A 15,120-nucleotide genomic window follows, 5' to 3' on the forward strand; every position below is an offset into this window, starting at 1 on the left:
AAACTACTTGCTACTTTTTTTAAATGGGCTGATTTTATTTCACAGATCTACAATTCTATTTATTTAAATGATGGGCGATTTTGACTAAACTGTATGTTCTCATTTGAAATAATAATTTTCTTTCTAGTCCCTCATGAGTAAAGAAATATTTATTTATTTATTTATTTATTTAGGTTTTGCAGCCTCCTCAAACTCTCTATCAGGTGGACTTCCCCTGTTGATTTATCTAAAACTTGATTTTATGCTTTGAAAGATGATCAGCAGTCACATGAAATATAAAAGCATTTAATGGGCTATAGCATGAAAAACCAACAATTGGACTGCAGTGTGTATGCTTCTGTTTAAACCCACGCTGTCTTTGTGTTCGCAGGCTGTGTGATAGCTGAGCTGTTCACAGAGGGCGTCCCTCTCTTTGATCTGTCCCAGCTGCTGGCGTATCGTAAAGGACACTTCCAGACGGAGCATGTTCTCATGAAGATCGAGGACCGGAGCATCCGGGACCTGGTAATGATCACTCTCGGCTGATTGGCTGTCAGAAGTCAAGTCTGATTTGTTTATGCAGCCCACAGTCATTTTTTTCTGACAGGGATTTACAATATAAACAATGTTCAACACCTTCTGTTCTACGGTGCCAGTTTGACCTGAAAGTGCCCTTTTTCCATGTGAATATGTTCAGGTAGATAAACAGCATAAACATCATCACAAAGAACAGCACTGCTCAGTCTGTGAACCAGATGAGTTCACATGTAGGGTTAGCTCTAAAGATAAAATATTCTATTATGGTATGTGTGACTTTATAACACATTATATATGAAGATTAGAGCCTCATCAGTGGCACAGATTTGTTGTGTATGGGACATAAATAATTCAATAAATAAACGTAAAAAATAGAGTAAAAGAAGAAGAGGGGGGAAAAAGAAGCTACTCAGAGATTACTGATGTGGTTTGCTCACAAAGTGTCTCTGAGGGGTGCCACTTTTCTTCTAGATTCATACAACCCCTGGCAAAAATTATGGAATCACCAGACTTGGAGGATGTTCATTCAGTTGTTTAATTTTGTAGAAAAAAAGCAGATCACAGACATGACACAAAACTAAAGTCATTTCAAATGGCAACTTTCTGGCTTTAAGAAACACTAAAAGAAATCAAGAAAAAAAATTGTGGTAGTCAGTAACAGTTACTTCTTTAGACCAAGCAGAGGGAAAAAATTATGGAATCACTCAATTCCGAGGAAAAAATTATGGAATCATGAAAAACAAACAAACAAAAGAACACTTCAACACACCACTAGTACTTTGCTGCACCACCTCTGGATTTTATAACAGCTTGCAGTCTCTGAGGCATGGACTTAATGAGTGACAAACAGTACTCTTCATCAATCTGGCTCCAACTTTCTCTGATTGCTGTTGCCAGATTAGCTTTGCAGGTTGGAGCCTTGTCATGGACCATTTTCTTCAACTTCCACCACAGATTTTCAATTGGATTGAGATCCGGACTATTTGCAGGCCATGACATTGACCTTATGTGTCTTTCTTCAAGGAATGTTTTCACAGTTTTTGCTCTATGGCAAGATGCATTATCATCTTGAAAAATGATTTCATCATCCCCAAACATCCTTTCAACTGATGGGATAAGAAAAGTGTCCAAAATGTCAACGTAAACTTGTGCATTTATTGAAGATGTAATGACAGCCATCTCCCCAGTGCCTTTACCTGACATGCAGCCCCATATCGTCAATGACTGTGGAAATTTGCATGTTTTCTTCAGGCAGTCGTCTTCATAAATCTCATTGGAACGGCACCAAACAAAAGTTCCAGCATCATCACCTTGCCCAATGCAGATTCGCGATTCATCACTGACTTTCATCCAGTCATCCGCAGTCCACGATTGCTTTTCCTTAGGCCATTGTAACCTTGTTTTTTTCTGTTTAGGTGTTAATGATGGCTTTCGTTTAGCTTTTCTGTATGTAAATCCCATTTCCTTTAGGCGATTTCTTACAGTTCGGTCACAGATGTTGACTCCAGTTTCCTCCCATTTGTTCCTCATTTGTTTTGCTGTGCATTTTCTGTTTTCAAGACATATTGCTTTAAGTTTTCTGTCTTGACGCTTTGATGTCTTCCTTGGTCTACCAGTATGCTTGCCTTTAACAACCTTCCCATGTTGTTTGTACTTGGTCCAGATTTTAGACACAGCTGACTGTGAACAACCAACATCTTTTGCAACATTGCGTGATGATTTACCCTCTTTAAGGAGTTTGATAATCCTCTCCTTTGTTTCAATTGACATCGCTCATGTTGGAGCCATGATTCATGTCAATCCACTTGGTGCAACAGCTCTCCAAGGTGTGATCACTCCTTTTTAACTGCAGACTAACGAGCAGATCTAATCTGATGCAGGTGTTAGTTTTGGGAAAGAAAATTTACAGGGTGATTCCATAATTTTTTCCTCAGAATTGAGTGATTCCATAATTTTTTCCCTCTGCTTGGTCTAAGAAAGTTACTGTTACTGACTACCACAATTTTTTTTCTTGATTTCTTTTAGTGTTTCTTAAAGCCAGAAAGTTGCCATTTGAAATGACTTTAGTTTTGTGTCATGTCTGTGATCTGCTTTTTTTCTACAAAATTAAACAACTGGATGAACATCCTCCAAGACTGGTGATTCCATAATTTTTGCCAGGGGTTGTAGAAGACATAATCAGCGTTACTGAGTGTGGCGAACCCTTCACGTGAATGTGGAATCGGAGTGAAAGTGGGTAGGGAGAGGCTGTAGGGGGCGGTTTAGGAAAGGCTCAATGTCTCTAATCCAGTGTGAGTAGGAAGCACGTGTGTTACAGTTCCTTTTAACAGGAAGTGATGGGTTTGTCCCTTAGGTAGCTCAGATGGTGCAGAGAGAGCCAGAGAAGCGTCTGACAGCGGAGGAGTATCTGAAGCAGCAGAGAGGAAAAGCCTTCCCTGACATCTTCTACACCTTCCTGCAGCCATACATGGCTCAGTTTGCCAAAGAGACCTTCCAGTCCGCAGATGAGCGAGTGCTCGTCATCCGCAAAGACCTCGACAACATCCTGCACAACCTGCGAGGAGGTGAGAGGGAGTGAACCTGAGATCTGAGATGTTCTGATAGTTACTCAATAAAAATATTTTCTTCACAGATTGTGTGCTCTCTCCTCTCCAGGCTCTTCTTCTTTGTCTCAGGAAAGCAGCGATGGCGTGCTGAGCTCCAGAGAGGAGCAGGGCCTCATCGTCCTGGTGTCCGTCATCACCTCCTGCCTGCAGACGCTGCACTCCTGCGACTCCAAACTGGCAGCGTTGGAGCTCATCCTGCACCTGGCGCCACGGCTTGGCGTCGACATCCTGCTTGACCGCATCACGCCCTACCTGCTGCACTTCTGCAACGATCCCGTTCCTCGTGTACGTGCACAGGCCGTGCGCACTCTGGCCAAAGTGCTGGCGCTGGTGAAGGAGGTGCCGAGGAACGACGTCAATATCTACCCAGAGTACATCCTGCCAGGCATCGCCCACCTCGCACAGGATGATGCCACCATCGTCAGGCTGGCATACGCAGGTCAGTGGATTTTAGAGTTAAGAATAAAATATTTACTTCAAAAAAACACAGAACCAGTGGTGCCCAAGCTGGATGTCAGGACTCCACAAGATAAACCTGAGCAGTAACAAGATGATTCACAGTTTAAGAAACCATTACAGCTTTACAAAATTATATTTGTATTTTTGAATGTGTCTCCTACCTTTGACTTTTTCTTGCCAATTTGAATCGAGCTGTTCATAGTGGTTTAGGCCTTTTTCTTTCTTCTTGTCTTTGTGGTGATGTTTAGAGAACATCGCTCACCTGGCAGAGAGCGCGCTGCGTTTCCTGGAGCTGGTTCAGGAGAATAATGTGAACACAGAGCAGGACCTGAGCGGAGAGGACACAGAGGAAACGCTCCATCCCAACGAGAACTACGACTCAGGTAAAGGAACTCACATGACCCGACACATTCCTGAGTGATGTTTAAAAGTGTGTATGTGTGTGACGAACACCTCGTACGTCTACAGAGCTGCAGGCGCTGCATGAGATGGTGCAGCAGAAGGTGGTGACGCTGCTGAGCGACTCGGAGAACATTGTCAAGCAGTCGCTGATGGAGAACGGCATCACGCGGCTCTGTGTGTTCTTCGGCCGGCAGAAAGCCAACGATGTGCTGCTGTCTCACATGATCACCTTCCTCAACGACAAGAACGACTGGCACCTGCGAGGAGCCTTCTTTGACAGCATCGTGGGTAAGAAAACCTCTCAGAATAAAACGGAGAACGATCAGCTGAATCTGCAGCTCCCCCTCGGCTTTACAGAGCTCTATAGTGAGATTCAGCTCATAATTTATCTGTCTATGAATATTTTTATTTTGTAACCAGACAGGTTGGAGTTTCTCTGAGATCCTCTCTCTGAAAATCAGCTTCTAGCTTAATAGAGTCACTTTTTTTCCCATGCTAAAGCTGATGAAGGGACAGCTCAGGTTGTCAGACTGATAAAATACAGTTTGTGTGTGTTTTTAATTTTCTCCCTTTCTTTCTTTGTGTTGTGTTAAAGGTGTGGCAGCGTACGTCGGCTGGCAGAGCTCCTCCATCCTGAAGCCTCTCCTCCAGCAGGGTCTGAGCGACACTGAGGAGTTCGTCATCTACAAAGCTCTTAACTCTCTCACCTGCATGTGTCAGCTGGGTCTGCTGCAGAAACCTCATATCTACGAGTTTGTCAGTGACATTGGTAAGATCAGAGGGAACGCCACTGCGTGACATTTTGTCCAGAATGCCTCTAAATCTAATAACTGAACTGCAGTAACCCTCAGCTGTACTTTGGAATAAATGCTAACTGTATACATGATGCTACCGTGCCAACATGCAAACTATTGGAAGATACAAATAAATATAGCTTCAACTGATGATTATTTCCATTAAGATAAGATACAATAAGTTTAGTATTATTGTCTCCCTTAGGAGAAATTTGTCGTGGCCATTCGAGAGAACACAGACGACACAGTACAGTAATGGGATACTGAATGTGTGCTGTCACTAAACTGGATTGTATAATTTGTCCTCTCTGGCATGCCGTAGCTCCGTTCCTGTGTCATCCCAACCTGTGGATCCGTTACGGGGCGGTGGGCTTCATCACTGTCATCGCACAGCACCTCAACGTGGCTGACGTATACTGCAAACTGATGCCTCACCTCAACCCCTTCATCACCCAGCCCATCATCCAGGTGAGTCCTCATCATCATCATCCTCACAGCACACCTTCATCTCCATCCATCCATAAACCCTCCCTCTTCATCTGTCTGTCGTTCCCCCTTCAGATCGATAAGGAGCTCGTCCTGCTGAGCGTCCTGAAGGAGCCGGTCAGTCGCTCCATCTTTGACTACGCCCTGCGCTCCAAAGACATCGCCAGCCTCTTCCGCCACCTGCTGCTTCGACAGAAGAAGCGCGCTGGATCCATCCCAGAATGCCCCACTCCTGAGGACCCGGCCATCGCTCAGCTCCTCAAGAAGCTGCTCTCACAGGTCAGAACAACGCTGCACAACTACACGTTTTTTCTTGGCAGACTGTGGAGGTAAAGTAAAGAGGGATTAAGGTGAATTAGAACAGAATGGAAATAGAAAAGTTTTATAGTCATTGTACAGTATACAACAAAACTAGGAGTGCTACTGCTGATCAATACAAACACAATGTAATTATTGCATTAGAGTAATTCAGCAGTATCATACGAGAGGGAGAGCTGTTGTACTGAGTATCAGCACAGCTGTGATTCGGTCGTAGGTATGAGGCTGCAGGTTGAGTGCCAAAAATAATCACAGCAGTGCTGATAACAACAGCACCACCTCAGTTACATGTGATTTAGATTAACAGTTTGACCAGACAGTATGTTGTGACATCTTTTGATGTCACAAGGTAAGGTACGGTAATCTTTAATGTCCCTTAGGGGTAGTTTGAGATACAGACAGTAGTCATGACAACAACAAAACAGATAATACAGTACAAACACACTGTCAGGGGTAAATCATGGACAATTAGTGATCACTGCTGGTTAAGATAAGCGATAGCAGACGGGACATTTAGGGAGGCAAAACCTCCGCCCTGATGGAAGCATCTGAAACTCAACATGAGCACACCTGGAGACAGTGAAGTATCCAGACTTTCTTACTTCCCTCCTTTCTTTCTGATGACCGTTGATTATTTAACTCAAATGTCATTTGTTTAAATTTGTTCACCTTTGTGGTGCAAAGTTTGTTAAGCTGCCTCTTAATGGTGGCGTTTACCTTACTTAACAGTTCAGAACACCTGTAAGCAGAGTGACAGACACATAGTTTAAAGTCCGGGTGCTGTTATCCTGTATGTCAGCGCTCATAAAGTGCCTCTCGTCCAATCAAATTGCTTGGTTGGAACTAACTGTTGTATGAATGTAATTATTGCTCTAGAATAGATGCAACTATTGCACATAGTCCAGTAGTAGAGATGTGGAGGTCAGAGTTTATTTAAACCAGCACCAACCTGCAAACTGTAGCTGGAAGTTTTTGGTAATGACCACTGCTAATAACAGCCTTCTCCCTGTTGGTTATGTTGTTTGTCATTTCCAGTAAGTATCACAATACAGCATGCGTTTTCTTTTTAAATTACAAATGTAGGAAGATAGCAAACACACCCCAGTGGTTACCTCTTACAGCTGATATCCTATGTGGTTTGTTCATATGAGCACACAGCTGTCAGGTTTTGTTTACATAATGTAACAGAAGTGCATATTTAACAGATTCAGTGTGGACAGAGAGACGCTCGCTTGCTGTTAGGACACTGTGTCAGGCCTACGTCTTCTCAGAGGGAAATATTTTTATCGGACGTTATGACCGGAGAGATTTAAATATGTCGGACTTACACAAACATTCTTGGTTAGAAACTGGATAACAGAAACCCTGAGTGCAGCAGCGCGCTGCTCGCTGAGTGTGTTCAGAGAAACAGAGACAGAGACAGAGGGAGAGAGACGGTATAAGGTGAATTATTGCACAACTCAAAATGCTGCTTTGTAACTGAATGACATACCTGCCTGAAACCTGTGATATTTTCTAACGAGCCGAAAAGACAAGGGGTCGACTCGTGCACCACTATCCAGTAGGTTTGCCCTCAACAGTCATGATATTGCGGTGGAATTCTCTGGAAAGTTATGGAGCAAGAATCGATTTTTAAAAAGCAGCAGCACAATATATTTTCCAGCTTGATTCACATTCCATGAGATGGGTTTGGATGAGCTCCCTGAAGTTGTGGAAACATGGACGGACCTTGTTGGATTTTTCCCATGTTTTATGTTGGAGATTGTGTTTCTGTAATCAGTGAAGTGACTGACGGGCCCACAGCACTGCTGGCAGTCTGTCCATGAACTCCTCTCAGCTGCTCAAACAAAATGTCCACACAGGTCAACGTAGCAAATGATTGTTCCAATATTTCAGTTACAGCGCCGACAGACGGGACTTTGCACAAAGCCAATTATCAGTGTGTAAAAATAATCTGTTTTCATGGACGTTAATGAGCAGCGAAGAAAAGAATGAAGGGTTTAAGGAAATGTGTCATGGTTATGTAACTGAAATCATGTCAGGATTGATTGTCAGGATCAAAAATGAACTGCATTTATCCCAAATTCCAACAGTAATATGTTTAAACTCTTTTTGAATGACCTTTCAAGAATAACAACCAACTTAACACATTTCATGTCTAACATTCAACTTAGATGTCTGACATTACAGCATGGGAAAGGCCGTCATATGACCCTTACAATAAATAAACTAAAGATTTAACAAGGTTAAAGGGTTAGTTCACCCAAATGATTTTCTCAAATGTTTCTATTTCAGAAAATGTATTCAGTAGAAATTAAACATTCATTATAAATACATGTGAAGAACATTGATTTTTTTTGTTAACTGAATTTTGTGAAACGGATAATTTTGTTGCCTTTTGTCTTTTATTTAAATTGTAGAGATAGACAGTATGTGGGGAGAGAGCAGTCAGCAATCTGTGACTCTCAACCAAAGGGGGCAGTAGGACACTGAGTTTCATCCTGTTGTTAAAATGATCACCCAAAAACAGACAACCACACACACACACACACACACACATTTCCAGTGAATTCATGCCACAGATTCCCACACAGCTCTGAACTTTGATGTTGTGGTGTCCTGTCGTGAGTTACCTGAAATGACTCCATATGGCGGGGATTTGGGGCGGGGGTGTCTGTCTGTCTGTCTGTCTGTCTGTGTGATGTTTAGTTATTTTGGTGCGTGCAGACCAACCCCATGCTGTTTTAATTCATCCTGTTTATCATCAGGTCACAGTGCTGTAAAGAACAGCACAAAGCATCTGTGCCGAATCGTTTAATTCATTTAATTTAACATAAACGAATTTCCCAACTTCCTCAAGTTCCCAGATTTTTTTCATTAAATGGTTAAAACTTAACTGTCAACTTAAAAAAAACTGTAAGGAAGGAACGGCTCTGTTTGTTTGTTGGGTGTATCTTCAGATCTCTCTGAGTTTCCAGGCCAAAATGGCAGCCTAATTAAACAGTGCAGAACCAAACTTCACACAAGGAGGTGAAATTATGAAAAGAAAAAAAGCTTAAAGCAGGGCAGTGAAAAAATATTTTTTAATAAAATTGTATATTATAAAGAAATCCTCATTCACATTTCAGTTTGTATTGGTTTGGTTTTATTCTTCATGATATAATTCTTACGTAACATACTAAAAATATACACAATAAACAGGAAAAGTCAAAAACACCATGAGGGAATTTCTTCAAATTTGGCACAAATGTTCACTTGGACTCAAGAATGAACTGATTAGATTTTGGTGGTCAAAGGTCACTGTATCCTTGCATCTGTCTCATACTCATGAATGTGGTATCTCAAGAACACCTAAGAAGAATTCCTTAAAATTTGACACAAATGTCCACATGGATTTAAGAATAAACTGATTAGAATTTCGTGGTCAATGGTCAAGGTCACTGTGACCTCACAAAATGTGTTTTGGGCCATAACTCAAGAATTCAGACATTAATTATGACAAAATTTCACACAAATGTGTAACAGGATAAAATAAGAAAGTGATGACATTTTATATCCAAAAGGTCAAAGGTCAACTTCGCTGTGACATCATCATGTTCCGCGTTAAACACTTTTCTGGCCATTATTCAACGTCATATCTCAGGAACTGTAGGAGAGACATTTGGTCAGATACTGAATTGGTGACTCTAATCTTGAAACTGTGCTGATTGTATAGATCTCCTGTGTGTGAAGCATCCATATTTTCACTGACATGGATGGAAACTGTTAGAGACACTGGAATGGTGGGCAGAGTCATACTAGTTTTGTTTTATTATGGGTCCTTGAAAAGTCACGTGAAGGTCAGAATTGGACACAATTTTGTGTTTCTGCTAAAACAGTGACGACCTGCTGATATTACATTACTGGATCTTTTAAAACCCCCAAATACAGACATTATTAATGGTCAAGTTATAGACGCTCTCACTTTAATTTGGCACATCATTTTATGAAACATCCTCACATTTTGAAGTGCATTTTAGGTAACATTTCCAAATTTTTAATGGCATATTGGACGTTAAATTGTGTGGTGTGGTTTTTTTTGGATAACTACTCACCTGACTGAAGCTGATTTGCTTTTGGCTGAGGCTCCTCCACTTGTTGAAGGCTTTTCCCACGCCTACTGTGTCTTTAAATGTCCAAATGATTCAAAAGACACTTTTTAATTTCATGTTTTTTTCATTGTTAAGGTTTTTTGGGTGTTTTTTCTTCACCAAAGTGAGGGTCTAAGGACAGAGGGTGTCGTATAAAGATGCAACAAATAGGAGTTATGGAGGTTTTATCCTTAGTAAAACTCCATCAGATATCACCTTGAATAACGTCTCAGCTCTGCCACCTGCAGTGTAACTGAAAACCGTGTCATTCATAGTGCTTTGATCTGTAAATACTAATTACACTTGTTTCACATACTTGAAACTGTGCAGATGGCAAATCAATCTCACTTCATAAATCCTTTGGTCATATTCAGGATAACAGATCATCTCTCGAGGGGTGTGGCCACATGCTGTCTCAGTCTATATTCTCCAGGAAGTAAATATTTGTTTCATCTGTTTTCTTTTATGTTGACTCACTAAAAAGCCTCTTCTGTTGATATTATATGTTCTTTTCCATCTTATCTTATCTTAGTTTTGTTCCTGACTGTGGGTGTTTGTGTGACCTTAATAACGGCCTGCTCGACAGATTTTTACAGATATTACATTTCACACGGCTCTGTTTCAGATTAGTTTCTTTTATAGTGGAAGTGAGAATGTGCAAGAAATCAGTGCTGCTAGAAAGAATTTCAACATCCTGAAAACAGAAATGAGAAAAACAGACAGAGAGGTCAAACTGAGGAAGGAGAGTTAATAACAAGAAGAACTTCATCAAAGTTAAATCCACATTTTAAACTCCTGATTGTCACCTCTGGTGCAACTAAGACCCTGTTTACACCTGTTACTAACATGAAATAAAATAAAAGCAGCATCAGAATTTAGGAACGATGTACTGAGTGACTTGTGCGGACATCATTAGTCATATTTGTGTGTGTTGTGTGTTCCAGGTCCTCGTATGAGACTGAATGCAAACATTTTCCCTGCATGATCTAATCTGTAGCATTTCATTAACTCACTGTCATGCAGCGTTTGGAAAATATTTCTCTGACCTCTTTGTGTTTCCACCATTTTCTCCTCTGATTAAGAAACTCTTAAGCATCTTAAAGGTCTTCCTCTCTGCTCCTAACAGTTTTTCACCTTAGGAGCCATCTTAAGGTCTAAAATGCTTTGTTAATAACTTTTATCTTGACAAAGACTTAGTCTTAACTTTAAAGCTATAGTGCGTAACTTCTGTCGCCTCCCAGCGGATAATGCGTTATTACAACTAATAAGCCGGCGGCACTTCCATGTACACAGAGTAACACTCGCTACACACCGTGTACACAGAGTAACACTCGCCAGTCGCCACACACCGTACACAGAGTAACACTCGCCACACACCGTGTACACAGAGTAACACTCGCCAGTCGCCACACACTGTACACAGAGTAACACTCGCCAGTCGCCACACCGTACACAGAGTAACGCTCACAACACACTGTACACAGAGTAACACTCACAACACACTGTACACAGAGTAACACTCACAACACACCGTACACAGAGTAACACTCGCCACACACCGCACACAGAGTAACACTCGCCACACACCGCACACAGAGTAACACTCGGCAGTCGCCACACACCATACACAGAGTAACACTCGCCACACACCATACACAGAGTAACACTCACCACACACCGTACACAGAGTAACACTCGCCAGTTGCCACACACCGTACACAGAGTAACACTCACTTCACACCGTGTACACAATGCTACACAACATGGCGAACACCAGGCTGCTAACATTACATTATGTTCATAGCACCATTTCCAAGAAAATAATAAAGTACTAGGTCCAGTACATGTGACAGCAACACATACTACTCATAATATAAATATAAACCAAGTCATCCCTGTCTGCCCTCAGCCCAGTTTCTTCCTTCAGGGCTCTCCAGCGAGGAAAAGCGACGCCAATACAAATCCTTGTTTGCCTTCTCCGTCGGTCACTTTCCTTCTTTGCTAACAGACCTTCAGCCGAACGTCCAGGCTTTTTCTTTGTGGTAGGATCCACTTCTGAACCGTGTCTCGGCCGCTTCTCCGCCATGTTGCTTTCTCTTTCTACCTGCGCTCTACCTCTTGCTATGACACTCTCCGCTCTTCCTCTCCCTCCCTTCTTGTTGTGAGAAAGCATTTCCTGTGCGCCAGTGCGGGAATGTCGTCGGTCGACATGCAAACTAAAAATGATATATATTGAAAAATACCACGAGATGTTAGAGGAGCCAATCGGCTTAATCAGCATTGTGTCATCTCCTCCAGTAGGGGCTTGGGTGAAACGGACATTTACGGACCTGTAGAAGTTACGCACTATAGCTTTAAGGGGAAGTTCTAAGAAAACTTTTTTTCTTGGAATTAAGTCACTACGAGCAACTTTTAGCGCGAGGAAGCTTTGTGAATACGGCCCCAGGATGTTGTCCTTACGCCACTCAGTCAGAATTCAACACGTCTCCTTCCATAGAGCAAAATGATGGATGATCACGTAACGCTTTGTCCAACTTGTCAGGCAGAGCATCGTCACAGACCCCCGCAGCAAGTGGTTTGAGTGATTCAATCACAGTGTGTCTTGGTGGTCACTTAAACTTGTATTTAATGTTATCCACTTGTAACGCAGTCTGTGTCAACATCATCATTAAGACTGGACTTTAGTGGTGAAGAAAGAGAAACACTGAGTTGATTTATTTTCAACACATAACCAGGCAGTTTGGAGAGTTTGTAAAAGAGCTTAAAAAGTGAAGTCCTTTGCAAAAGTGATATTCATTTATATCCTGGATTCCTGTCCTTTACCATTAGCATCTCTGAGGGTCATTGAATATTAACAACAGAGATAAAATATATTAAATTCTCCTCAGAGGTTTTCCAACAGTGACACGTCTGAGAAAGTGAAGCTTATGATGTTTTTTTTTTCTGAAGGAGGAGCGCACTTAAAAGAGAGAGGTAACAGAGGAGGAACCAAACTGCAGATCCTCCAGACCACAATACTATCTGTGTTTCTAAACATTTAAAAACATGCAGACACTGACTCAGACTCCCACATGCATTTTCCCTCAGCATCACTTCGAGCCAGTGTTTCTGAAGAACCTTTCAGAGTTCCTCAGAATTAAACCACAAGGGCCCGAATGTTTCTGTAGAACAGGATTCCTAAAGCCTGCCAGCACTTTCACCAAATTCTGAATAAAAACCACAGAGAGATTTCATCTGCACAGGAACTCTTGTGATGAACGCAGCAGGTTTTTTGCATCCCAGTGCTGATGCTATATTGTTTTAACACACGCTGGCTTAAAAAGTTTAAACTGTTTCCAGATGAAACAGCCGAGTCACTCACACTGGGTCCAGAGCTGTTAGATTCAAGTTAGTAGTTTTAGAAAAGAAAAGCTCCATCTGGAAAGCAGAGCGACTCACAGGCTGCCAGATCCAGCGTGTAGGGGTCTGACTTTTTTTTAAGTCTTAATAGTCTGAGGAAAAACCGCATATCTGTGGAACATTATGCAACTATGCAAACAGCTTTCGCAGAGCACGACCTCGTCTCTTTTACTGGTCGCAAATATCAGCATTAATCACACATGGAACTCAGCTTCAGTTTATCTGCACTGTTAATACAGAATAGGTATTTTTTAACTTAAGTCTCCTCAGGCAGTTATAGGATGTAAAATTAAACAGAAAGTTACAGCTGTAAATTGTTTCCCTCCAGATTTACTAGCAGGAATGTAGAATATTGTATTTAAACATTTGTGTCAGAACGTTTTCATATCATTTATTGTTAACAGGATCAAAGAAAACCACCTACAGTGATGGAAAACAGAGAGGGCAGATACAGTGAGGCTGTCAGTGGAATAAATCCCAGATTTCCTGCACAGGTCACTGTTCATGTGACCGGAATTTTATGTCAAACGTCTGTAACTCATGAGTTACAGAGAGTCTCTCATTCACTTCCTGTCATCTCTCTGCTTTCACCTCTAAAGTAAAATAATACAATGCACCAAAAACATGATGATGGTATAGACTCAAACCAACAACATGTTCGTCCATCTCTCAACAGTTTCTGACTCCCTGTCTGCGTCTCTTAACTTCCAGTGAGTCGGTTCCTACTGAAGGTTTAAATCTCTTAAAAACACAATTATACAGTTTCATTAGTCATTTGCTAAATCAGCAGCTCACTGTAGTTTATATCAAACAAACAGGAGGAATTTGTGCCTTTGTCAGGGACTATTGTCAGCTGCAGATTCATTCACATTTGATGCTCTAATGCAGAGGTTCTCCTTTTTTTTCTTTCAATGCACCCCCATTGAAATATTTTTTCAGTCAAGCCCCTGACCCTGTGTGCTCAGCTGAATGAACCACTCTTTGCAGGGCTCTGTGTCGTACCTCATCAGGATGCTCTCGATGGTGCAGGGGGATTTAGTGGCGTCTAGCGGTGAGGATTGCAGACTGAAACAGCTGAAACTTCTCCTGGTTAGAATTCTGTCCAGTGTTCATTGTTCAGGAGGTTTTGACTGGGAGCTGTGTTATCCACAGAGGTCTCTTCATCTCCATAACAAATGGACCAGGTGATTTAAACCAGTAAAAACACTAAATAAAGCAGTTTCATTTTAATATAAATAGGTGTTTCTCTGATGCTGCTCATCACGGAGGGGCTGCTAACTACAGCGGCTGACGCAAAACTGTAAATGACCCTATCAAGAGCCAGTGTTTGGTTTGTCCGTGCTGGGCCACTGTAGAAACGTGGTGGTGGACACGGCGATCTCCATTAACAAGGACCTGCTCCCTATGTAGATATAAATTGCTCATTCCATTAAAACACTGAGGTTCTTATTTTCAGGTGATTATACACTGAAGAAAACATACCCATTATACATAATTCTATTTCTGACGATACATCCCTCTAAATCCTCCGCACTGGACCTTTAATAGTATCAGCTCAATAAGATGATGATGTTTGTTAAAAACATAAAGTGTAAGTCACTGCGGGCAGCAGAACCTCACATACTGTCGGCCAAACTCAACTGTGCTCGCTACGTTTTCTTTGAACCGCTTTGAATTCTGTATGAAAACTAATCCATCTTCTCGCTGTCACCTCTGGCCGTATCCAGCTCTCTGTGTTTACTGTGTCCTGTTTCATGTCCTGCAGGGGATGACCGAGGCGGAGGAGGACAAGCTGCTGGCGCTCAAAGACTTCATGCTGAAATCCAACAAGGCCAAAGCCAACATGGGCGAGCAGAGTCACCTGGGAGAGGCGGCCCAGACCGGTGTCATCGACCTGGCTCTGCTCGGCATCACGGGCCGCCAGGTTGACCTGGTTAAACCTAAAGCTGAGCCCGAGGACAAGAGAGGTAATATTTACACACACACACACACACACACACACACACACAC

At 42.0% G+C, this 15,120-nt stretch overlaps 1 protein-coding gene across 2 annotated transcripts in view; it reads left to right on the forward strand.

Annotated features, from left to right (window-relative positions):
• Positions 1-15,120, forward strand: part of pik3r4 (phosphoinositide-3-kinase, regulatory subunit 4) — a 40,088-nt gene that overhangs the window by 2,485 nt on the left and 22,483 nt on the right. For both annotated transcript variants that reach the window (XM_033640709.2, XM_033640710.2), the window contains exons 3-11: positions 371-504; positions 2,870-3,080; positions 3,172-3,561; positions 3,830-3,964; positions 4,050-4,271; positions 4,579-4,752; positions 5,100-5,245; positions 5,339-5,542; positions 14,876-15,077. In XM_033640709.2, coding sequence (XP_033496600.2) covers positions 371-504; positions 2,870-3,080; positions 3,172-3,561; positions 3,830-3,964; positions 4,050-4,271; positions 4,579-4,752; positions 5,100-5,245; positions 5,339-5,542; positions 14,876-15,077 — 1,818 coding nt within the window. The remainder of the gene's footprint in view (positions 1-370; positions 505-2,869; positions 3,081-3,171; positions 3,562-3,829; positions 3,965-4,049; positions 4,272-4,578; positions 4,753-5,099; positions 5,246-5,338; positions 5,543-14,875; positions 15,078-15,120) is intronic.

The sequence above is a fragment of the Epinephelus lanceolatus genome, chromosome 10 (genome assembly GCF_041903045.1).
Source record: "Epinephelus lanceolatus isolate andai-2023 chromosome 10, ASM4190304v1, whole genome shotgun sequence".
In the NCBI taxonomy this organism is placed as follows: domain Eukaryota; kingdom Metazoa; phylum Chordata; class Actinopteri; order Perciformes; family Serranidae; genus Epinephelus; species Epinephelus lanceolatus.